Source organism: Astyanax mexicanus, chromosome 16, assembly GCF_023375975.1.
Source record: "Astyanax mexicanus isolate ESR-SI-001 chromosome 16, AstMex3_surface, whole genome shotgun sequence".
Lineage (NCBI taxonomy): Eukaryota > Metazoa > Chordata > Actinopteri > Characiformes > Acestrorhamphidae > Astyanax > Astyanax mexicanus.
The window spans coordinates 16,693,733-16,719,531 of record NC_064423.1 but is presented as its reverse complement, the minus strand read 5'-3'; the positions used below and the strand labels follow the sequence as shown (position 1 = coordinate 16,719,531).

General features: G+C 37.2%; 1 protein-coding gene across 1 annotated transcript in view; it reads right to left on the bottom strand.

The window, feature by feature from the left end:
* The window catches only part of si:ch1073-396h14.1 (disintegrin and metalloproteinase domain-containing protein 10), a 58,788-nt gene that overhangs the window by 28,182 nt on the left and 4,807 nt on the right, over nucleotides 1-25,799 (bottom strand). Inside the window, exons 3-10 of the mRNA XM_049465966.1 lie at nucleotides 20,263-20,393; nucleotides 17,822-17,969; nucleotides 17,608-17,726; nucleotides 15,437-15,592; nucleotides 6,905-6,987; nucleotides 4,990-5,112; nucleotides 1,279-1,371; nucleotides 1,008-1,176 (exon numbers count right to left, since the gene is read on the bottom strand). Coding sequence (XP_049321923.1) covers nucleotides 1,008-1,176; nucleotides 1,279-1,371; nucleotides 4,990-5,112; nucleotides 6,905-6,987; nucleotides 15,437-15,592; nucleotides 17,608-17,726; nucleotides 17,822-17,969; nucleotides 20,263-20,393 — 1,022 coding nt within the window. The remainder of the gene's footprint in view (nucleotides 1-1,007; nucleotides 1,177-1,278; nucleotides 1,372-4,989; nucleotides 5,113-6,904; nucleotides 6,988-15,436; nucleotides 15,593-17,607; nucleotides 17,727-17,821; nucleotides 17,970-20,262; nucleotides 20,394-25,799) is intronic.

Genomic DNA, 25,799 nt, shown 5'->3' with positions numbered 1-25,799 from the left:
ACTGGCTGTTTTAAAGCAGGCAATTCTCTAAAATGTGCTGGGCAGATGCCAGGACCTTGTACTTCTTGGGTAATGCACAAAGAAGGGTGAATCAAGTGAATCTGCCCAAAAAGACACTCGTAAGTGGGTCAGAAATCTCTTCAGAACTTAAAAACTTAAGAGCTTAAGAACTACATAACTTACAAAAGTTTTCGGGAAACCCTCGTAATTTTAAAATTGTTCCTAAATATGAGGTTACAAAGTTCTTAGCCTTAATAATGGTTTGGGAAATGCATACCAGTTTGATTGTCAGGTCAGTTGTGAAGTATTTCCCCTGTTGTTTAAGCAGAATACAGAGCATAAACAGAATTTTCTGCTTTGTTTGTTCGTACCAAGCGTGACTTGTCTTTTTTGGGATTTCTACTTTCATTTCTTGCTTGTCTTTTTGTGATTTATTCTCTGTTATTTTCTGTAGATTTTGACTCTTATTTTTGTCTCCAGTTTTTAACCTTTTGAATTTATTATCTTTTGTCTGTGCTCTGATGTGTTAGTTCGATTTGTCTCTGTTTTTTGTATAGTTTTGTGTCTAACTTGTGTCTAAGTTTCCTATTTTCTACCTAAATTACACGGCCAATTACCCAACCCACTCACTAGGACTCTCTCAATCACTAGTAATGCCCAACACCAGGAGGGTAAAGACTAGCACATGCCTCCTCCGACACATGTGAAGTCAGTCACCACCTCTTTTCAAACTGCCGAGGAGCATCACAACACGCCTCGTGCTGATCAACATCACCCTTTGGAGTGATGTGGGGAAAGAGAATGCCATCTACCCACCCAGAGAGAGCAAGGAAAATTGTGCTCTCTCAGGGCTCTGGTAGTTGATGGCAAGCTACAGGAACTGGATTCTTGAACGTGATTACATATTTAGATTTAGATTTAGCCATTCATATGAAAGTCTCTCCAACTTTTTTACTGTATTCTGTGACGTCACAGTAAGATGATCATAAGACTTAAGTTCATCTTACCTGCCTTTCCCTCCCAGGCCAGACCCAGAACTCCACTAAAGTCTCGGTTGGTCAGCAAGTAGGACAGGCAGTAGTTGCCCCAGTTTGTCTCTGAATAAAGACTCAGCAGCTTCTCAGGGCCAATGTAGGTCTCCTGAAGAGGGTCACGCTCATCTTCTTCTGAGGCAACCTGAGGAAAACGTTGTTTTTTAAACTTGTAAACTATTTGCTTAGTGATTAAGTGATTATAACAGATGTCCACTGGAATTAAGAAAATCTGTGAAGATCTTACACTCATCGATTTCACCTTGAAATTGACCAGATCAATCCCATCAAAGTCTGCCTTGTCAAAAATGTCATTTACTGCTTTCAAATAAGAAGCAACCTGTGGAGAAAAATGGTAGAGTAACTTACTTGATCCATATTACAAGGTAGAATAACTTGATGCATATTACACTTTCTCTTGATTGACTGATTGATTAAATGAATAAACTAGTTACACTTTTTTTATTGCTGAAATTCATATTTTTGCACAAATCTGGTCATAATCATCACTCCAGCACACCTAAAAGTGAAAGCAAAGTCGTGCCTTTGTTTGATTTTAAACAGAAGTTTGGACAATTTTGGAGCCTTTGAACCTCTGAAATATAATGTAACTTAATTGTTAACCTAAATGTTTTATCTATTATTTCTAAAGAGTGTATTTCTTTGTGAAATACAAAAGGTCTCTCTGAGTTGTATATATGCATGCTGCACATGAAACTCTTCCTTAAACTCCATTTTCTGCTGTAGCTAGTGAATGTAAGGATTAACTTTACTTAGCACTCAGTGCTATATCTTTATAACTAAGGCTGTATCTCTGAAAACATTTTGTCCTTTAAGTTTAAGAGCTGTAAAATTGACTATATGGGGGAAGGCAGGTAGGCGTCTCTGCTGCAGTGCTGTTAGCCAATCAGAGGCGATACAGTATGTTTGCATGTATGAATATTCATGAGAAAGAGCCGAAATCCTGTCTTTTTTCAGAGACCAGTAATTCAGTGAAATAAAGCAGGGTTATACAGAAACACCAGAGCACATTTATTTTAACAAAAAACGGGTCACATGGCATTCATTCATGCTAGAGACCACAACTAGACATTTCAAAATGAAAAAAAAAATGATGGAATGAGACTTTTGATAAACTTCCAAATACAACAATACCTATATTTATTTATTACATAATAATTACATTGAAATATTAAATGTTTCTGTAAAGCTTCTCTGTCCTTCAGAATTTTGGTCAAGGTCGAGCAGATTTTGTTTGCCACTTCTGGTTCATTTCACTGTCAAAATCCCATGTCTCAATATTCCCCAAAGAAAAGACAACCTCTCTGGGATAAAGTGTCCAGACTGCCAAGCAGGTCTTGGTGAAACGTCCGACTAGGATGACTTCCAAAATAGTGGGCAGCAATCAGGCCACCGAGAGCCGACGAATTATCAGCGTCGGTCGGGACATAGCAGGCATGTTTCTACACAGCGATGAGGGATGGCAGCAGTTGTGGACGCTGATCGAACACGCGACTAGGCCACATGGGTTTTTTTTCATCTGGGCACTTGTTCCCTGTTCCATGAACACTCTGCACTTATCCTACTCCCATTACAACATTATTAGAAAAGTGTCTACCTGGAAGAGCTTCATACGTCACCAGCGCTTTATTTATTTGTAGATGACGCACGGTTCAGATCTGACTGAATAAATATATTAGTTATATTTAATCAGTAGAAATACTAATAGTTAAAATAAAGCTTATAGTAATAATTGTCATAATTTATAACTAGAAAAAAGGATGGTTGGGCAGCTAAAATGGTTGTTTCTATAATGTTGCTAGGCGCTTGCTATGGTGTTTGTGGTGGTTGTTAAGGTGTTGCTAACTGCTTGCTAGGTGGTATTTAAGGTGTTGCTAGAGTATCTGTGGTGGTTGCTATGGTGTCTGTGGTGGTTGGTAAGGTGTTGCTAAGCGTTTGCTAGGTGGTATCTAAGGTGTTGCTATGGTATCTGTGGTGGTTGCTATGGTGTTGCTAGCTTGTTGCAAAGGCATTGCTATGGTATCTGTGCTGGTTACTATAGTTATGCTAAGCAGTTCCTAGGTGGTTGTAAAGGTGTTGCTAGGTGGTTGCTAAGGTGATGCTAGGTGGTTGCTAAGTAACATATTTACATAAATTGTGTTATAATCTTTGCACGTTGCTGCTACGCAATGCCCGACCATAATGATTACTTATGTAATATTCTTAAATAAACCCTGCAAAAAAATCCAGTCAAACTGCTGAAGCTGGATAGACAGTGTAGCTCCTGACCAGCATAAGATATGATCATGACCCTAAACCTGAGTAAGATTTAGCACATATGTTTATTAGCTATAGGACGTGTTATTTTGTTTACAAAACAATGACAAAATGTATTGCACTTTTTCTCAACAAATAAAATAGTAGACAAAAGGTTTAAAGAGTAATGAATGGTGTCACGTCTGGCGCTGATTGCGCTCCTGTCTCCCTCGCACTCAGCTCTTTCTGCACTCACCACTCACTAAACTACAATACCCAAATTGCACCACACTTGGACTACAATGACTCACCCAAACATTTGACCCAGTCAAATGTTTAAATTAGTTTAAATGAACACGATTTGAACATGATTTGATTTTTTACCAAGTTTAATTTTTTTTATTCCTGGACGATCTGCTTTAAACAACCTCTTGACCATTAAAGAGCATTTTATACAGGCTAAAGCTAGTCTTTAGCTAGATTTTTCAAAAGGGAACTGCAATAAATGTCTGAATTTATCCTCAGGCTAAAATACAGTGATCTAAAACTACTTGCTAGCTACTGACATTAACAAACTAACATTCAAATTGTAATAAAGTCCAAATAGCCACAAGCTAACATGGAAACCCTGAGTTTATACACTAACAGCAAGCTACAATTAACTGTTAGTTTTTGCAATAAATTTAATCAAATGCTAATTTTCAAAAAAGAAATTTAACCTGTCAAGCAGCTTACCATGGCAGGGGGCGCATTCATTGCAGGAAATAAAGTTAGGATCATATGATTCTGTGTAATCTGAAGTCCTATAATTAATTAAAATGTGTATTTTTTTCATAAGTTTTGAGTCTCTTATTAAGTTAAGTGACTACAAAAGGCACTGGATTGTGATAATACCTCATAAACATTTTTTCTTTTACAGACATTATGTAGAAGCCATTGTCGAGTGTAGTGTAAATTTCAATAATGATCTAATATAAAGTGTATTGAGAATTTATTCTTTTTCTGGGGAAAATCCAAATTAACTGATATAAAATAACTGATATAAAATAAGTGAAATAAATGACAAGTAAAAACAACGCTCTGATAAGGGAACAGGAGTTGGAGTTGGATTGTGTTCGATAATCTGAATGAAAATAAACAAACAGTGTAGTACAGTAGAGTGTGTGAATGGGGGAAGCCAGTGGGCTAACTTTTATCGGGCTTTTGTTAGAAGAGCAAAAACCTTATGTAACTTTCCGTCACAAATAATACACGGAAACAGTTATTATAGAAGCGACACCGGTCTTAAGAATTTGTGGGGACCACCAGGACAGAATGAGACTTTCCGGTAGACCACGGGATGCTTGGGGCCTTATCTTCAGCATACAAACATTGCATAATGTCCAAATTTGTGCGATTCAGTTTCAAGGGAACTGTGTGTTCCCAGCATTACGAGGGAAGGTAAAGGACCTGGCACGCTGTTTGTGAGGGCTATACTTTTCCCACCCATGGACACTTCACTAAATTGACCTCAATGACCTGCACCTCTATGTATATTTTAATATGAGAAAGTTTATGTGTATGGAATGCATGCCAACTCATAAACTTACATATATTTGGTAACTAAAGAAAGTATTAAGTTTGATGTTGTGATGTCACGTCTTCAATAATTCAAGGTTAGGTTTGGGTTGAATGAACCCTGGGTATTGGATTTTTGGCTCACCTGGGCAACAACAGCCGCAACGCTGCCAAACCTCTGATAAAAAAAGTGGTCTGCATGCAGATGTAGGAGGCAGGTGGTTTTGGTCTGGTCCACTGTCCTCTTTGACCTGGACACCGGTCCTTCCTGCTGGTCAAAACATACAATTGAACGCTTTGCCCACGAACAAGCTGAGAAACATTACTTGAGGGGTTAAAGCCAAACAAGGTAGAGGGTGCACATCTGTTTAGCTAATATAAAGAAAGGCCCACGACTGGAAATGATGTGTTACCATAAATATGCGCTTAAAAATATAACAGCGTGTAATCTGGCGAGACGTCAATTGTCCAGAACTGTGGGTGATTACAGCATGGCCTCAATCCAACCCAGTTCCACAAACAATAGGTCTTGTAGATCGCAGAGATAGTAGACCCCGAGCCCTTCACACCAAACAGCTGCTGGAAGAGTCATTACTCAATACAGGGCCGCAAAATAAACAACTGCCGTCTGCCTTAAGAGTTTGCACTTCACTTACACTTAAACACTCTACGGCTGTAAGAAAAAAATGTTAATCCATCTAAATCATCCAAGTTTATAAGCAGTAAGTAATGCTCCAAGTGCATAATCCGTTAGAAATATGTCTTATTCATGTTGTTTGACCGTTACTCATTTACAGTACGGTGAAGCAAAAGTCAGAGACCTGACTGTATAGTCACATATTAACAATCCATGTATTAACAGTGTAACTACTAGTAAATTACCCATTGTTAAAGATTAACTAATATCACCCACCCCTAAGGAACCAAATTAGGATACTACTTTTTTGCTGTTTTTAGCAAAAGAATAAATCACACTGTTCTCATTTCCCATTATACAGCTCTGGAAAAAATAAGAGAGCACTTAAAAATTATGAGTTTCTTTAATTTACTAAATTGAAAACCTCTAAAATATAATCAAGAGGATAATAGATGTCACAAGCCATCAAGCCAAGCTAAACGTCTTAAATTTTTGCAAAATGCACAGTAAATATTTCAGTGTTTATGCCCTTAACCTTGAATCATTTAATGATATTATGCACTGTAAAAAGATAAATATATGAATTCCTTCATTTTAATAACGTCCTTACAAAGATACTGTTTACCATCCCATGTTAAAATCACCATGACATTTTTAACCTTATTACTTGAATTAAATCCCTGTCCCTGTTCCATCTTTTTATTATGCTAAAGGTACGTATCATTAAACATGCAATAAATAAAAAAATCTTCAATCAAATAAAAGTCTTTAAACGTCTAAGAAATTTACTTTTTTCCCTCTTACTGTCTCAGCCTTTTCTGATTTGGGGCTGTAGATTAAACAAATAAATTATAGTCTCTGATGTTTTTAACAATCTGTGATGAATCGTCATCTGTAATGAATAAAAACAAGTGGATAAATTATGTGGACACAACATTTGTGTTCCATTATCAATAAAATGTGAATTATTATAGTTTCAGTGTTTGTTCTGAGAAAACACCATCATTTATATGTTTATGTGTTTTATGTTTTTGCCATTTTTTGATAAAAATGCTTGAGCCTTTAGTTTAGTTTAGTTTAGTTTAGTTTAATGATGGGCAAGAAACGTAAAAGTCAATTGTTCACCTCAACTGCTACCCTTCAAGCTAACTTAGTTTTACGCTTAAAGTTAAATTTGATTCTCTGATCTCATCCCAGCTGAAGTGTCATTTCCTGATTTTGAATAACTTCCTGATGCGGTCAGATTAAACTGCAATTTACTGCAGTTTATTGCATGGAGAACACCCAGGAAGAGAGTGGAGGAGCACCGGACTGGAACAAAGTGACCAGTTTGGACAGAGACTGATCCAGGACAAGTGTGTATGTGTGTGTGTGTGTGTGTGTTTATGAGGAAGAGGAATTGGAAGGTGAGGTCATGTCTGACCGGTCTGAGGCTTTGAATGAGGCTTTGCAGTCGGGCAGCACCGCAGAACCCGGCATGGCCACCACCTCCCAGGACAGAGTCGTCTGCACACAAACACAGAAAAAGAACATGGGCGTCAATTTTACTGGCGACAGTTTTACGATATAACCCATTTTACAGTTTCTGAGCAAGTGAAAACATCTTGCACAATATAGGTTTTGTAGCATTTGACTAAATCAGAGCAAAATATGGAGCACTACACACTTCAATATTCATCCTGCGGCTTCTATTAGCAGTCATATTATCATAAACATAGATACTAGTAGCCCAATTTCTTTGGCAGACATACATGCCCATACGTTTAAAGTGCCACCACCATGTTTGAGAGATGACATGGCTATGAATACATATTTTTCCCTTTTTATACTAAAGTAAATATTGGATTAATTTGTCCAAAGACTCTTGTTCTTGAACTGATCTACCTATTTTTTATTTGTAGATTTTCCAGTAATTTACATTTAAAAAGTTTTGTTTTCAACCTAATGACAGCCTAATGTATGCCAAAATCCTTCTACACCCCAAACATCTACACCCTTATCCAATTAAACCACAGAGTAATCACTGAAACCCAAATCAGAGTAAACAAAGGCAGAATATCTCCAAAGTAACCCATAATTATGCACTCTGACCAGCGAGAGGAAGACTTCCAGAATCGTCTCTGTAAGCCAGTCTGATGGACCAGAAGATAAAGACGATTATGTTTCAGTGTCCTTCTCAATGTCAGATCTTTTGTAGAACTGAAACAGTTTCTCAACCGGACGCCAGCAGCCCTGAGGGACATTGGCAAATGTCTACAGACTGATAAAGAAGTGTTTCAGACATTAAAAAAGAATGGAATAAAGTAACTACAGCAGAAATGTATTTGCGTAATGTAGAAAATCAAGATAAAAACCAAAGCTGTTTCTCATTTAAGAGCTGTATGATTTTATTCACCTAACAAACACAACATGAAACGTGTATGAGACATTGCTGTATTTTATCGCTTTAATCACAGACAAAAGCTGAAACATATTTCTACATGTCATATTTCTGGGGAAAAAGTATTGTTATTTTCTTTTTGCAAAGAAAGACAGAAGGAAATCAGTTATATACATACATATTTTAAGCAAAAATCCTTTGCAATCTTGTAGTATGCAACAATTCTGATTATGTGTTTAACACACATATAGCACCCTATCGTACACCCTGCACAAGGCGCGTTGCGATGGTCGTTGCTATCTTATACCCCATCAACAGTCTATTTTTACACCTTGTGGCCGCACTGTTAAAATAGCTTTATAATAGAGTTTAGAAATAAATCTACACTGATGGGCGTGGAGGTCTGGAAGTAAGGTGTGTTCAGGTAAATTTCTGGCATCTTTCTGTCTTGGCAGCGGAAAAAACAGGCGCGCCACTGACTGATTAAAACCCTGACAAAAGTCAACAGTCAGTCGCCCAATCCTATCTTAGTCATGTAGGAGTGCAATGTGTAAATCCAGCTATTACTTCAACAATAAAAAGAATAAATTATAAAACATTGCATTACATTGCTATTTCCTTAAATAAGCTGCTGGCATACCTTCACAGCATAAACACACAGGTCAGAATCCTCAGCTGAGACGCGCAAAAGTGCCGCGCTGTAAAGATATCGGCACACCAAAGTCAGAGTGTGCCTGCCTCTTAAAGGAAATGACAACTGTCACACTGATTGGTTTTTATTTTATGTTACGCCCAAAACACACCCATGAATAATTAAGAGGATAAGTACATGCCTTTTGCGCGCTTCATGCTGCGCAAGGTGTATTTGTAGCACCCTCACGATGCCAAAGATAAGCCCTAAATCAAGCTGCATGATGTGCATTTGACCAGTGCACTAAAATTGGTAATATAGGTCCCAAAATGTTTTTTAACACCTTTTTCTCTATCAAAAACAAAACCAGTAATTGACAACACAATCAGAGTTGGAACTGATGCAATTTTGCAATAGTAATGATGTAAAAACCTAAACAACGCTTTGATTTTAAACTTATCTCCAAAACAGCAACTTTACAGGAGAGAGAAAAATACCTTGTAAACTTTCAATGGAAGTCAACGAGTTTATTTCAGGTCATTTTGAAGAATTTCTATTGGTCCGTTTATCAAGAAATTTTGGCACAGTGTAAGGGACAGTTTCTCTGTTCAAATTCTGTAGTAAACTAAAAATCGACAAAAATAGAGATAATTGTTTTTTTTTTATTGGACAGTGATGATATACAGAAAAGTACACTGAGATCTTTGAGCAGCATATGCTGCTCTCAAGATCACATCTTTTCCAGAGTTGTCCTCGCATTTCTCAACAGGACAATGCAAAGCTACATACTGCACACATAACACACATCAAGGCAAAGCTGTGGAACAAGAGGATTTGACAGGGTTTGATGACCCTGTGCTGTTGCACACCTTATGAAGTGTTTGCAGGAAGAATGGGTCAAAATTACACCTTAAACTTGTTGTTTTTACACCTACCTTTTGGTTTGGATTTTGAACTTTTCAGTTTGAGTCCGAACCAAAATAGCAGGTGTGTGTGGAATGAGTGTTGTACTGAAATCTGACTCTCTTGGTGTGCAGGCGCTTCACGCAGCAGTATAAACACAAATGCTTAAATTTTAGATTATCTCTAGGTTAACTTTCATTTATAAACGGAAATCAAAGGTATCTGAGGATTACTGAGGATCATACACCATACCTGTCAAGTTTTGGACTTAAAAATAAGGGATTTTTTCCGCCGCCCCAACAGCCCAACCGAGGGCTAAAAATTAATATGTATGTATATATATATATATATATATATATATATATATATATATATATATATATATATATATATATATATATATTATTTTTTATTTATTTAATAGATTTAAAATTGAAATTGAAGGGTGCACAAATTTACAAAAAGGACATGGATCAGATATATTCCATAAGTAAATAATAGTCCTAAGGGGCCTACACAATTAATAATCTTTCATTAATACTTCTTTCTATCGTTCAGTCCAATCCTGATCAGTTCAGTTAAATTCAGCCCTCTTCACATTTTCTCTCTCTCTCCAGCTCAACCATCTCTTCTACCCCTTCTAAATAATACATTACACCACAATACTTGAGATTTAAACAAATTCTAACAAACCCTAAAACTAGCCCTGAACTAATAGAGTTTGGAAATTATAGGTTTTGGCTGATCAGGCACATCAGGGCAGGGCATTATATGTATGTAGATTTTTCTCAAACCCTGAATATCTATCTAGCTAATTCTAAAGTTAAGCTAACTGAGTCACAAGCTGGATTTTATTAAACACACAGTGGGTTTAATTTATGTTTTGATTCAGAGAAGAGTCTTTTTAACCAGCTATCAGAAACAATCTCATCACAGTTTACATGGTTAGTTACCTTTCTTTTAGAAAAATCTCCGTATATCCAGATTAGTTTTAACGACAGCTGCTCCGACTAGCTGCCTGAACTCACAGCGAGGGGAGGGGCGGGGCTTCCCCCACACTAAACTGCGCTCCGCAAAACCAGCCAGCTGATTGGCTGTTTCTCCTGAAAGGCGGGACTTTCTCCTTGAACCGGCAACACGATTGGTTAAGAGACACACAGTGCATTGTCGCCTGTGGCCTATATATTTTTTTATTTAGTATAATACGGGAAATTTACGGGAAAATACTAATACGGGAGGACGGCGGGAAAGAGGAGTAAAATACGGTAGAGTCATGTGTTATCGCGAATAACATCACGGCTGTGATTTGGCCGTAGATTATCACGGCCGTGATGTTATTTGCGATAACACACAACCTTGAGTGTTCTATTGCTTTTATACAACATTTTTTTTTTTACAAAATGAATAAAGAAAATAAATCAAATAACCTTAAGAAGTTTATAATGAATATGCGGAAAGTAGTTCCACAAACAAGTAAACTGTAATAGAACTGTAACTACAAAACAGTGTATGGTTTATACAGGCTAACAACACTAACTTTAGCTTGAAATTAAAACTTAACTTGGGAATAAGCAAAGATGGTAAGCGTTAGGACCTTAAAATAACAGTAAAACTCTCCTCTCCTGCTCCGTGGAGTCGTCTTCATGTGAAAGCTGCATGTTTGCGGGCATTTCTGCCTGTTTTACTGGGTGGTGTTGGTTAGCTTGCTTTAGCTCAGCATTAGCTTAGCTTAGCCAAGCCTGGGTGTCAGACTGCGGCCGAGGTGACTGATGGATTTTCTTTCCCTTTTTTCCCACAAAAGTCGAGTAAGTGCTGCGGGCTTTGGGCGAGCGTGCCTTGGTTGGGAGCTAGTCTGTGCTAAGCTAATGCTGCTGCTATCTGCTGCTATATCAGCATGGTTAGAACACTTCTCAATCAATCAGATTGTGAGGTCAGAACTAACTGTTATATAATTAGTCAACACCTGGAAAAGCGACTTACTGAACTCATAACTAACTAAATTCTACAAACCAGTTAATATGAAGTATACTGGGCCAACATAGCTTATGACGACAGGATGTGAAGTTCTTTAATCTGCTTAAAAAACTGCAGTGTGAAACCAAAACTAACCAGATAAAATATACAATAAACAACGTAACAAAGACACAAACCTTGGTGCGGACCAAACATTCAGGAGTGAAAACATCCTTAAAAGACATGGTATCTTTGGTGCAATAATATTTTTAAAACATTGTGAGACAGAATGTCTACATTATACAGCAGAAAAGCTTTACTGTCCTAGCTAATTTTGAACTGTTCCGCAACCTGAGGTCAAATTGATTTTATTGAGTTTATGAGCATGAAATATCTTGGGTTTTTTTTATACTGTCACACTGCAATCGAATACAAGTCATATAAAAATTAAATGTAAGAAACACTGGATTTCTAAGCATTTTCTATGCTTTTCCTGCTATTCTACAATAAACTTGTTACAGGAAGCTCCCAAGGCCAGATGAGCACCTACACACCACTGCATCACACTCTGTACTCATGCTATAGTTTGGTTAACATTTAACCTTCCTACACTACAGCAGACAGGAGGGTTGTCTGTATCGCCATGCGGTTAAAGATAAATGGCATGAAAGTCTACAGCTGGCAGAACTGCAATGTCATGATGTTCTGTCCGCAGCATTTAGAGTGTTTATAGAGACGACCAGTGTGACTGGATCACACCATCCTGGCGTTCGGCGGCGGGCCAATAGAAATCCCACCACTCTAATGCAGCAAGGGAGGATTCCTGAAGGGACGGACTCTGCCTGGCTTAGAATAAACTGGGCTGATGGAACTGGTCCTGGACCTGTGACTGGCTGCAGAAAGCAGTCAGAGCATGTGAGGTGGAGGAGGAGATGGAAGGAGGGTTAATGTCGGCCACTGACCCATTCACAAAATCACTTCCAGACTCTGGATTAAAGCTGCATGCCTGTGTGTGTGTGTGTGTGTGTGTGTGTGTGTGTGTGTGTGTGTGTGTTTGTGTCTGCGTGTGGAGAGCAGAGTAAATAATCAAATTTTGGACAGAAACGTCCTAACAGCAGAAATGAAGCTGATTTTACCCCGGAGAACTAAATTAAGATTAGTACCAAAATTCTCAAGAACTGACTGAACTAGTTCCTGCTCTACATTAGAATCTAAACACGACTGTGGAAAATAATTTATCAAAACTGCTGTAACTTTATCTAGAAAACTGGGACGTCAGATTTAAAGCCCAGCCTTAACTGAAAGCACACATTTTTACTTCATTCATTACGTAATTAATATTTCAATGTAACACCAAATAGAAAAAGAAAGAAAGTAAGAAAGAAAGAAAATAAGGAAGAAAAAGGAGGACAGAAATTAAAGAAAGAGAGAAAAAAGAAAGAAGAAAAAACTTAAAGAAAGAAAAAAAAATAAGAACAAAATATGGAGGAAGCAGGAAATAAATTAATGAAAGAACAAAAGCAAGAGTTAAGGAAGAATGGATGAATGAAAATTAAATGAAAAGCAAATGAAAAACAGAATACAAAACTAGCCACAAAGAGGATCAAACAAAGCAGGACAGAACAAAAGAAAATTGTAGAACTGAGGAAACAAGGAACACCTGGGGAAGATAACAAAGGGGCAGGGTAACAAGCAAGCAAGAAAGAAAGAAAGAAAGAAAGAAAGAAAGAAAGAAAGACATATTTTCTTTGATGGTATTTATTAGTGCTAAAATTTGCTGATGTTATTTTTATGGTATTTGTTGGTGTTTGATTGTATTTAAGTTTGCTGGTATGTGTTTGTGTTTGATGTTGTTTGTATTTGTTGGGGTTTACTGATAATTTTTTGTGTTTGTTGGTGTTTGCTGACATTTGTTTGTGTTTGTTGGGGTTTGCTGGTAATTTCTCATGTCTGTTGGTATTTACTGATCTTTTTGTTTGTTAACACCTGCTGCTGTTCATTGGTATTTGCTGGTGTTAACTAGTGCGTGCTTGTGTTTGATAGAGTATGTAAGTGTTTGTTGGTGTTAGTTATTTTTTACTGGTGCAGACTGTCTCAGGCTGGGTTAATGTGCTCCAGTCTTTTTGCTTTTCTTCCTTTTGCTAATTTGAAAAACAGTAGTGGGATTACTTTCGATTGACTAAACCAACAATATTATAAAGCAATGTAAATCTCTAGCTAAATGATCTTACAGTCTGACACACTGGGAATCGGGAGGCTAATGGTGACCACCAGGCTGCAGAAATATTTTTAGAATTTGCATCCATCCTCGTTAGGAATCTGGCGCAGGCTGTGAATGTGCTGATTGGGCGTTTCCATGAGGCAACCGCAAGTGAAACCTAATCAAATCTCAGCAAGAAGCCTAGGCCATCATGCTGTGAAACATCTACATGGAAAAGAAACTCAACATGTTTTCCACCAAGGAAACAACATTTGAATGATCGACAAATGAGCAATTCAGTTCAAGAACATCAGTCAACATCAGAATCATGTGTTTTCAATATCCTCACTCACTGAGCTAGAAAGAGAACAGTGTTAGGAACCAGGCTGAGACCGATGACATTCACTTTTAGGTTGGGGCTGAAGTACCTCATTGGTACAGAAGTGCAAAACAAGGAACTTAATTTTTCACAATTTTTGCCCAATTGTTTGTGTGCAAAGGTGGATAACCAAAAGCCAAGAATGATGGAATCAGTTCTATTTTAGAAATTATTTTCAACATTGGTCACATGTCTTTGGTGTATACAAAGAGTTCTTTCACTTTGAAACAGTCTTTTATGATGTCGCAGCCTAGACTTTGCTATGGTTGGAGAAAATTTTGCTATTTATGAACTTTTGGGACTAAATGTAATGTAGAAACCAGTATGAAGTCCCATTAGAGAAAACCCTATCTTCAAAACAATAAAATGAGGCTGGGACTTGTCTATGGAACACCACCAGTGAAGCACAATTGACATTGCAAAGACTGTTAATAGTGTAAAAATTTAATGTTATCTAATTGTTGTTCTAATCTCGCTTCCTCCTGGTGTCAAAGTGCTTTTAGCCAAATAGAGGCGATATGTTTGTATGTATGAATATTTATGAGCAAGAGCCGAAATCCTATCGTTTTACCCTGTCCACTCCTCCACTGGACTAAAGCAGCGTTATGGAGCACTTTTTCACAAAAAAACAGCTCACTTGGCATTCATTCATACTACAGACCACAATTAGACATTTTAAAACGAATGAAAAAACGATGTAATGACACCTTTAAAATAGCTAAATGCATTTAATAAAAATTAGTGTCCACAAACATTTGGACATATCATGTGTGTAATCTACAGATAAATGTCCTCCTCTGTAGGCATGGGAAATGCGCCACAGTAACCTTCACAAGCACACTGTGGTGTGACTGGAATCACATGACTGTCTGTCTGTAGGCCGTGGTCCATGCATACACACCTATACACACATACATTCACCTCTTAATCACTGTTTACCTTCAGCTATGTAACTACACAGAGTTCAGACCTCAGCCTCTCATGTTTCAACACACAGGATGAGGAGGAGGGAAACACTGACATAAACACAGACATGAGACTATATATACAGTATATATACACACTCACATACTGTGTAAATTACAATGATTACGCTCCTTATTTGCACAGTAAGTGTTTAAGTAGGAAGGAAGGAAACATTCAATAAAAATCATGCAAATGTGTTCATTAAAATTTATCTCAAAAGCTCTAGAAAGTTTTATTCTTATTTATTATATTTATAAGGAATCTTATTAAGAGATTGGTGCCAGAGTGGTTTTATGCACATTTTCTCATTGTGACATCACAATAGATCCAAGTCAAAAAAACAAAAGATGGCAAAGTAAGTTTTGCCTAATTTGTCCCCAGAATAAATTGTAATAAATTGTAATTATTTTAATTTTAATTTTTAATTTTAAGTTTAATTAATTAAAATTACCTGTCTATCTTGTTTTAACCTTCCCCTACTTCTGTTTTCAGGTCTTTCTTTTACAGTCTTTTTGCATTAACAGATAAACTCTCATCACTTACCAACATCGTCTTCGTGGTAGATAACGGAGTGATGATCTGAGTGTTTGTTGGTGTATTTATCTGCTGATTCCACATAAAAGGTGCCATTGGGGGTTTTGATAGAGCCTTCAAACTGGCCGTCCAGGATGGAGCCCTGACAGGAGGAGCCATTCTCATCTACAAGCAGGAGCAGAATAGATTGACGTCATAAAAGTGTGACAAACTCAACTTTTGCAAAAGATATATATGGCAGTACTTACTGATAACAAATTATGCTTAGTTTTATTATGCTATAGCAATTTAAATTATAATTTAAATTAAAAATATCTTATTTAGGATTCTGCGATCAAATTTATTCAGATGAAAATGGAATAAAAACCAAGGTTTTGGCCAAGTAAGTAAAAAATAAAATGAACAATGGTGTTTTTGATGACATAAAATCATCAATTGTAGTTTTGTAACTATGGGGGGAAAAAAGTGACAAAAATCATGAAAAAAGGCAAAAAAAAAACTTTTGTTTCTTTCTGCCAAATATTTTATTTGAAAATAAAAACTGAGCAAAATCAATTATTCTTTATTTTTTGGACATTTAAACATTAACAACTTGAATTAATCCACTTAAAATATTTTTCTGACTGTAAGGCACATTTAAAATCTTTTCATTTTCCCCAAAATCATATTATGTATGAATTATACCAGTCAGGTATTAAGGAGCAGTAAAGCCAGTAAAGTAGAGCACTATAAGTGTAAGTTTTAGTGAAGTTTCTACAGCACTAAGCAGCATTAGCAATAGCTGCTAGCTCTTTCGCCATTAAGAGGTGAGTATATTGGACTGTAGTCTGCGTGTTTACCATGTTAAAACAAGCTATGTGGGAAAAACTGCTAGCTGATATCGCGCTGGCTTACCGAAACACTCAGTTTTCTTCAGTCTAGTACTGTCGGGTGGCATTTACATCCTGGTAGCGCTGCGTTTAGGGGCTAATGCTAATGCTGCAGCTACCAGCCTGTATTTCCTGTTTCCTGTTTGAGATTCTACCCGCCACAACCAAAGTCAGAGCTGAAAAATTTTGATTCTAGTTTTGCTTCAGACCACAAAATACCAAATTAATTAAGTCCAGGTTAATTAATTGTGCAATTACTTAAATGTTTTAAATGTGAACGGGTGGAACTGAACATAAACAAATAAAAGGGCGTTTGAAATGAAGTTGAAAAAACTAGAATAAGAAGAATAAATTAGAATGAAATATTAATTAGTTTATATATATATATATATATATATATATATATATATATATATATAGTATGTAGTTTATAGATATAGAAATACTATACATAAACTTAACAACACTTATAACAATACATATATATATAATAATTTATATTATTTAGTTTATGTAAATAAATATCTAAGTATTTATAGATCTAAAAACTACAACATATAACAACATAAACATGATACTACATATATAAACTAAATAATTATATAAACTAAATAATATAAATGATATAATATATAAAAAATATTTATAGTATCCATAGGTATTTATATATCTATAAACTACATAATACTACATATAGCACATAATACAGCCGACTCCTCTGCTGACACCGCAATTTTTTTGCTGAAATAAGCCGTAGGCTGCATTCATCGGCCGCATTCGAAGGAGCCTTTAAAAATGGGACAGCCTAGTCGCCTTAAATAAACTTTATGTATAAAAAAATTGACCAGAAAACAGACGATCACTGATAGTTTGCCTTAGTAAGTAAATATGGCAATTCAAAATAACTGACTTCTCCCAAAAGTTGAATTTACTGTGTATTAGTATATCATTAGTAGTATGTCATTGCATTACGCAAAAAAAAATATTCAAAACTTGACAAAAGAAGGAAAAACATTTAATGGACATCTTGCTTTGGAAACCATCATGGCTTTGATCTTAAACATAACACGTTTACATAAAGGTCTATTCTTTTTTTTAGCTCTTTTTTTTCAAAAAGGTAAAAAACAATAGGCAGCCAGTCAGAATAGAGGTTATTGACATATGTCTTATATTTTATATCATATATACCATCACAGACTTCCTACATACTGGACAAAGGCCAAAGCCACAACCATATATATTTATGAAGTGTTTCTGTAGAAGAGCTAAACTCAATACACTGTAAATACACTGGGCTATTGTTTGCTGTACCTTCCAGAACTCCTGAGTAAATGTGAGAAAGATCTCCGGTCCGTGACTCATTTCCAGATCGGACCTTGAAATCATCTGTAAACCCATCAAAGTCTTGCTTGAGTCGTAAATGGAAGGCCCTGTGATAAACCAGAACCAGCATGTTTATGACGCAGCATTCAACAGTAGCTTGATTGTACAACTTCACACAACAGCAGGAGTCGTGAAAAGGTACCTGTGGAAAGCTTCAAAGTCCAACTTCAGCACCTGCTTTTGCGGGTGAAGATGCCGTTTTACCCTCTGATGCTGGTGTAGTAAGGAATCTCTGTCATATGACAGAGTCTCGTAGTATTTAATGAACTTCCCCATGTTCCTCAGATCGTCTGGAATAAAAACAGAAAAGAAATTCGCTCAGTCATAGATGTTCAGAAGATCTGGAACAAGCTTAAAACTAAGCGTAACAGCATTACAACAAAATGGCCTTGTTTTTACACTGGCTGTCTATCTTATGAGCTCCATTAAGCATATTGGAGCATTTTGGAGTTCTATAATTACAGACCTTCAGCACTGACTTACAGTCCTTCGGTTTCTCTGCATACTTTATTGTTCTCCTTTAACTCTGTTCTTAGTGGCCAGGACCCCACAGGACCACCACAGAGCAGCTTATATAATATAATAATGGGGTGGTGGGTTATTCATATATTCAGCACTGCAGTGACACTAGCTTGGTGGTCCTGTGTTGGTTTGTGTTGTGCTGGCATAAGTGAATCAGATGCAGCAGTGCTGCTGGAGTTTTTAAACACCTAAATGTCACAGTTAAGAGACTCTAATAAGAATCTTTAATGTTATTTCGTCTTACTTTGACCAATCACCAGCTTCCACCAGTCTATAAAAACCTCTAATCACAGTCACAGTCTCCTTGCATTCAAACACAAATGACTTCCATTTCCCCTCCTTCCTTCCTCCCCACCACCACCATTGTAAATAAATGGAGGGGTTCATGAGGGGTTTGGCTCCGCCCCTTCCTTCTACATATATGACAGGATCTGCAAGGGTGCAGATGCGACAAGACCTGAGCAGAGGACGGGGACAGAGAAGACGGGGCCTTACAAATTTTGGTCCAATCCCATTTTACCCATTGGCCCTACCATTTAGCTCTACCCCTCTGTTTTGGTTCTGATCCCCTTGCGGAAGAGTGTCCTGATTCTTCTAGCAGTGTGTGTCCACTGGCACTTTTCTTCAACGCATGTCATCGTGCCGGATCGCTCAGAAAGTCACATGTGGGCGTGTCCGTAACGTTTTTAAATACAAATGAAGCAACAGATGTAGTCAATCATAAGTTTAAAATTTTACAATTTTAGTAAACCTCACTGTGATCTAGAGTTCTATAAATCCATATTCCGCCATTTTTAGCCTCACTTCTGTGTTCTGTGTGTGTGAGGCTCGTAGGCTCGCCAGCTGTTCCCTGATTGGCTGGATGCAGCACGGCATCCAGATTCCTTTGAATAAAGTTGAGATCTGCTGAACTTTTTTGCTGGATGGCGGGGCTGCGCTCATCGCAACGCAACCCAGCATGCACTGTGGCATGCAGCAACTCTCTCCATTGAAATGAAAAGGATGCGTCAGGGCTTAAGTGCCAGTGGATGCCCACCGCTAGGCTGGAAATATTGGCGTAAGTGTTAGGGCTGCATGACCCTTCCAACAGAGATTTTTTAGAGCAACCAAAGAAACCCACTAATTTTTTTTTTACTAATATTTTCTTTATTAAGAAAATGACAATAACCACTATATCCCCTCAAATAAATGTTTAGTTTCTTTGTTTTATAGCCATTTTCTTCATAACAAGCCTAAAAAAAGTTTGTTGTTCGTCTCACTAGCTTACTTTCAGCTTAAACAGTGCAAAAGATGGCAGAGGCTGCAGCATTTAAGGTCTAAAGGAAAATTAAAGAAAATAAAAGTTAATACAAGCTCATTTCTGCTCCCTGTCGGGAAGAAATTGACAATAATAATGAATAGCTGCATCACCTGCTCCTTTTTTGTAGACATATGATTCCCTAAAGTTAACTAGTTAGCTAACCAGCAGCTAGGTTGCTGAACTTTAGCACTTCCCTGCTATCACATAAGGTTCTTGAAGGGTTGTTCCAATTCTTAGGGGCAGGATTTTACCCATTTCCTTGTAACATTGTTACACTTGATGAAAAAAACGAGGTAGGGGTAGAAAAGACAAAGGGGATTGGGCCTACATCTGCATTAAAAGATCTTCTCTTGTATCTTCGCCTCTAGGATCTTCTGGTAGAACTAATTTCATGGTCTATCACCAATCTTCTCAAAATAGCAGTGCTCTATTACTAAGTACTAAGGCCTTCTCAGAAAACCTGAGGCTGTTACTGCAGCGAAATATGGCTAACTAGCTCTTAATATCCTTGATTTTGATCCTTGAACAGGTGTCTACAAAGATTTAAAGGTTCTGTGTTGTCCAACCCTTCTGTACACAGAGAATAAAACTTCAATTAGAGCAAGCCAAATATAAGACGCACTGCAAGGAGCATGTTCAGGCAGGTCATCTTAGGCTAACAGATGCATGTAATTTCCCAAAACCCTTGTGTCCCACAGCAAGCAGTCACTAAAACCAATATCAAACGAACGGAATGTGTGGAAGAAGATCAGTCATCATACCTGCACTGAGCTCCTCTAAAATCAGATAAGTGATCATCAGGCACAACTTCAGAGCAATCGAAGCTTTGGCTGCCATGTTGTCTGTGTTACCTGGGAATTCTGTAGAAAGGAATGTTTGTGCTTTTCTGAGGCTGAATCACACACACACACACACACACATACGCAAGTACACACACAGGCGTATTCAGACATGCTTAAGAAAGTGCTTGAGGAGATAGTGGGATGGTCTAATCATGAGATTCCCAATACATAGTTATTATTATTTGATTATTCATTATTATTGGTCCTAATCAGTGATAAACCACAACGATTAACATTTTAACCATTAAAATCTAATTTACAACTGGAGTGTTTATTTTAATTTCTGTCCAATTATTTTAAAAATACACCTCTGCAAAAAAAAAAGAGACTTATGTGTTATGTGTTAAAATTATGTGTTTCTTTGATTTTACCAAACTGAAAACCTCTGGAATATAATCAAGTGGCAGATGGAGGATCACAAGCCATCAAACCAAGCTAAACTGCTTGAATTTTTGCACCAGGAGTGGCATAAAGTTATCCAAAATCATTGTGTAAGACTGGCGGAGGAGAACATGCCAAGATCCATGAAGACTGTGATTAAAAACCAGGGTTATTCCACCAAATATTGATTTCTGAACTCTTAAAACTTTATAGATATGAACTTGTTGTCTTTGCATTATTTGAGGTCTGAAAGCTCTGCATCTTTTTTGTTATTTCAGCCATTTCTCTTTTTCTGCACATAAGTGCTCTGAATGACAATATTTATATTAAATAGCAAAATCAAAGGGACTGATTCAGAATTTTATATATCAGATTTTGACACAATCAGCCTGTATTGCTTACAGCAGAACAGCAGCAAAGCAAAACATCGTATATTTTTATTCTATTTCTAGAGTTCATTTTATAGTCTTATCAAATGTAACATTTCTGAAGATCTATTTTGGACACTACTGTCCACAGAACATTCTTCCAATAGGCTTCTAGCTTACCCATGTTCAGCAAACATCACTCTGGCAGAAATGTTTCTTTTGTGCTGTCCTGCAGTTCATATTGTTCATATTCAGAGATTATTCTATGCAGAGACAGGCCCCCTGTGTGTCTTTAGATATTACCTTGGGGTTGTCTAAGATTTCCTGTAATATTATTCGCCGTTCAGCTGGAGAGATTTTGTTCTAGGGGACGCTTGCTTGGGAGAGTAACAGTGGTGAAGAATATTCTTTACTGATAAATGATTTGTCTCAGTGGATTGGGGGAGATCTTATGCAGTCTGGTGAACATTGATAACCCTTTTCTGATGTCCTCAGAATTAACTTAGTGTGAAACAGGTCTATGGCACAGTTCCATAGACTTGTGTGGGGAGAACCAGACTTTGTTAGAGTAAATCCAAGTTTATGTTATTTCAGTATGGAAGGGCTTTTGTTCTAAAGTCATACCTGATTGCCATTTTCTTACATAAAACAATCAATACCCTTTTAAATGAACTCAAATAGGGATTTACACTGTAAGGCATACCATATTATAAGGCGCACTATCAATAAATGTCCATTTTATGGTCTATTTTCATACATAAGGCGCACTGGATTATAAGATGCATCATGCAACACTAGAGAGGAACTTTACTTAATTCTTGAAAAAAATCACTTTCTTTCGAAGTCAGATAAGCACTGGATGTTAATCTATACAGATTTCTCTCCAGAAAACTATTATTATTTTTGTGAGTAAAACGCTTCCATTTATTTACAGTGAGCTTAGACTACCAAATTTCTCCAGCACTAAGGCTGAAGCAATAGCATTAGCTGCTATTGCTAGCGCTAGCACCAATGCAGCCTGACAGCGCTACACTGAGGTACCCTGAGTGTTAGCTATGTGCTTGTTTTTTTATTTGAATTGTAGGTTTACAGTAAGGATCCAGTGTATTCTTTTGCTCATGTTTTGTAATCACTTACTTATATCATTATTATATTCCCATATTCACATACAAATTTTCAACTCCTTCTTGGAGCATCATATTTTTTGGTTTGTCAGTAAATATACAGTATATTATGTAAAATATGCTTATGTCTAGTTCACAAACATTCTAGCAGCACTGTATTTTTCCAGGAATTACTCTGGACCCAGTTGGCTGCAAGCTTCCCATGGATTGCGTGAAAGCTCTGCAGGCCTGTGCCTTCCTGCAGGAAACTCCAGCGGATCTGAGCTTCGGCTATGAGATGGACTTCAGGTGGGATAATTTCCCAAGGGCTATCTGGAGATGGAGCTCATTTGCCCCACAGGATGTGCTCCATATGCGGCTTCCCATCTGTGACAACATTGTTTCAGAAGTCAACATGTGCTGAAGTAAGTTCTGAACTGTTTTGTTGTTTTTGTCCTGGATATGCAAATGTTACAGGAGGTCTCTTAAGGAAATGATATCAACCCATTCCGTAGTGGTTTAGAACAATGAACAACAACAATAGTAGAGGGAGTTGTACTCGATCGTTCATTCATTCACACGCTGGTCCTAATTAAGGTTGTGGTGAGTATGGTAGTTGTACCATTTGTAATAACTAAGGCTGTCAATGTTAAAGCGTTAACGCATGAGATTAATTTGGAATCAGTTTTAAAAATCCTCTATCCAATTTGTCATGCATTCTTTATTTCAGCACCTCATGTTGGTTTTAAGTATATACTAGTATTTTAATTGAAACCACTAATATAATTATAATTTAATTACACAAAATGCATTTCTTACATTCATTATTTTATTAACATTTAAACATCCACTACAAAAACTTGTGTCTTAAAAAGAACAAGTGCGATTAACCACCGTTAATCAGAGAATCTTGTTGTGATTAGTCTGATTATTTTTTTTAATTGATTGACACCACTAGTAATAATATAATATTTTGTATTTAAACATTTGAAGTGCATGTCTTTTGATAAATGCATGCAATCCACAGCCATGAAATCACCAGTACTGCTGAGAACTGCTGAGAAAGACCTTGGGCCTCACAGTCAAAACAATACACTACTAGCCCATATGGAGAATGATTTAAAACATATATAGACATAAGAACAAGAAACTCTATTCCATCTCCACCCACTTTGCTCTGATTGGTCCAAACCAAACAGCCTGATCTTTGAGAATGACATCATAGACATGGCCCAGCCCCTCACACTTCGGGAGGGGTTACTTTAGGGCGTGAAGGGGGCCATAATGTCAAACAGCCCCCCCCCTAAAAACAATCCATGCATCTGTTCCCAGACCAAAGGGCCCATGATATACTGTAGGCCTTTAACACCAACATTCACTGTTCAAAACCAGCAGTGAAGCATTGCAAATGTAATGCTGATGATCATAATTGGGTTTCAAATCTTTAACCCCAAATTGTCCAAAATGATTTAACAGTCTGTAAAAGTAATAGCAGATAACAATAAACAAATAAATTCAGTGTTTTTTCACATTTACTTTTTTGTTTGCTTATAGAATGAACCCAACATATTTCATGGTTTGATTGGTCAACCTTATTTGCTTTGTTAATATATAGCAGGGTTGTATACAATTTCAGATTAAACTGAGAAAGTCACCTAAATTCTAATTTAATTCTTACATTTGAATTTGAATTGAGATTGCAAACAGAAAGCAGAATTGCAATAAAAATTCCCTCAAATTCAATAAAAATTACTACACAATTCTGTCCTTAGACAATGTATGCATGAAAACTATGGAGTGAATTTTGTGCCAAAAGTTTTACGTAAAAAAATAAAATCCACAATCAAAATTTTAAGAATCAAAAGTAAAACATGTATGTTGCAAATTCAAAAGAGAAAAAATATATATCAAATATATATATTTAAATATACTTGGTTATTTTATTATTCTTTGCACTTATTTGAAAATTATTTTAGTTTGGATTTTGCCAGTCTTTGCTTTCATTTTTGGATTTTTTTGGATTTTCTGTGGATTTTTGTGGATTTTGCTGCTAAAGACTTTTGCTTCTGGAATCTCTCCTTTGCTTCTGCTTCATTTTTTTGGTTCTGATTTTTGGCACACTTTTCACGGGTGGGCGGGGCTTAGAAGAAGGCGTTCCCCTTTCATCTCTATTGGTCACCTACCCTGAACCCTCGTCTGAGACAGACCACGCCCACCCCGCCAGCTTCAAGCGCTCTTCCAAACATGGCGGAGCGAACGGGGTTCAGCTCACAGCAGCACCAGCAGGTACTTTTCCAATTAAATTTCATACAGACGTTATGTTTAATGTTATATTTCTTTTTTAAGTAAGTGTTTAACTCTATTAAGATGCTCATGTTAGCGGGGTGTGCTAAATATCCATGCTTAAATTATACTAGTTAGTTAGTGAACACTAACCTACCTAGTCAGTGAGTTAGCTAGTTTACCTAGGTCATCTGGCCAGTGAGTTAGTGGGTTAGCTAAGCTAGTTAGGTTACCTAGTCAGTGAGTTAGCTAGTTAACCTAGGTTATCTGGTCAGCGAGTTAGCTAGCTACTTAACCTAGGTCATCTGGTCAGTGAGTTAGTGGGTTAGCTAAGCAATTAGGTTACCTAGTCAGTGAGCTAGTGGGTTAGCTAAGCTAGTTATTATGCCCAAGGGTAAAGCCAAGTAAGTGCTGGTTACGGTTAACTAGCTAACTCACTGACTAGGTAACCTAACTAGCTTAGCTAACCCACTAACTCACTGACCAGATGGCCTAGGTAAACTAGCTAACTCACTGACTAGGTAGGTTAGTGTTCACTAACTAACTAGTATAATTTAAGCATGGATATTTAGCACACCCCGCTAACATGAGCAACTTAATAGAGTTAAACACTTACTTAAAAAAGAAATATAACATTAAACATAACCTCTGTATGAAATTTAATTGGAAAAGTACCTGCTGGTGCTGCTGTGAGCTGAACCCCGTTCGCTCCGCCATGTTTTGGCACAAAATTCACTCCATAGAAAACCTCCACTGGAACACCAGTGAAACAAGAGTGATTCAGGGAGCATGAGATTGTTATTTTCACACATGGATTGTTCACCACAGAGTCCAGATCTTAACCTCATTAAGAATCTTTGGGATGTGAAGGAGGTAAAGACTTTGTGCAGCGGTGAGACATTACCATCATCAATGCTGCAAGATCTTGGTGAAAAAGTAATGCAACACTGGATTGAAATTAATATTCTGATGTTGCAGAAGCTTATAGAAACAATGCCACAGCGAATGTGTGCTGCAATTAAAGCTAAAGGTGGTCCAACGAAATATTAGACTGAAATATACTTCACCTGGAAGTTGCCACCCAACATCGTTTGATCACTTGATCAGTTGCTTTCTAGGGCAAGGGGAAGACTGTACGAAAACAGTGACCGAATGCCTTTTTGTCAATTTCTTCTAATCTCTGAACTAATGCTTACCCAACTGTCCTGAACTTTCTACAGGAGACTGCAGCTTCTTAAGAGGGCAACTCTTCATCCTTATCAGAAGCTCCAGTCAGATTGCTGCGTGGGTGACCCAAGCGACAGATTGTTCAGATTTTACC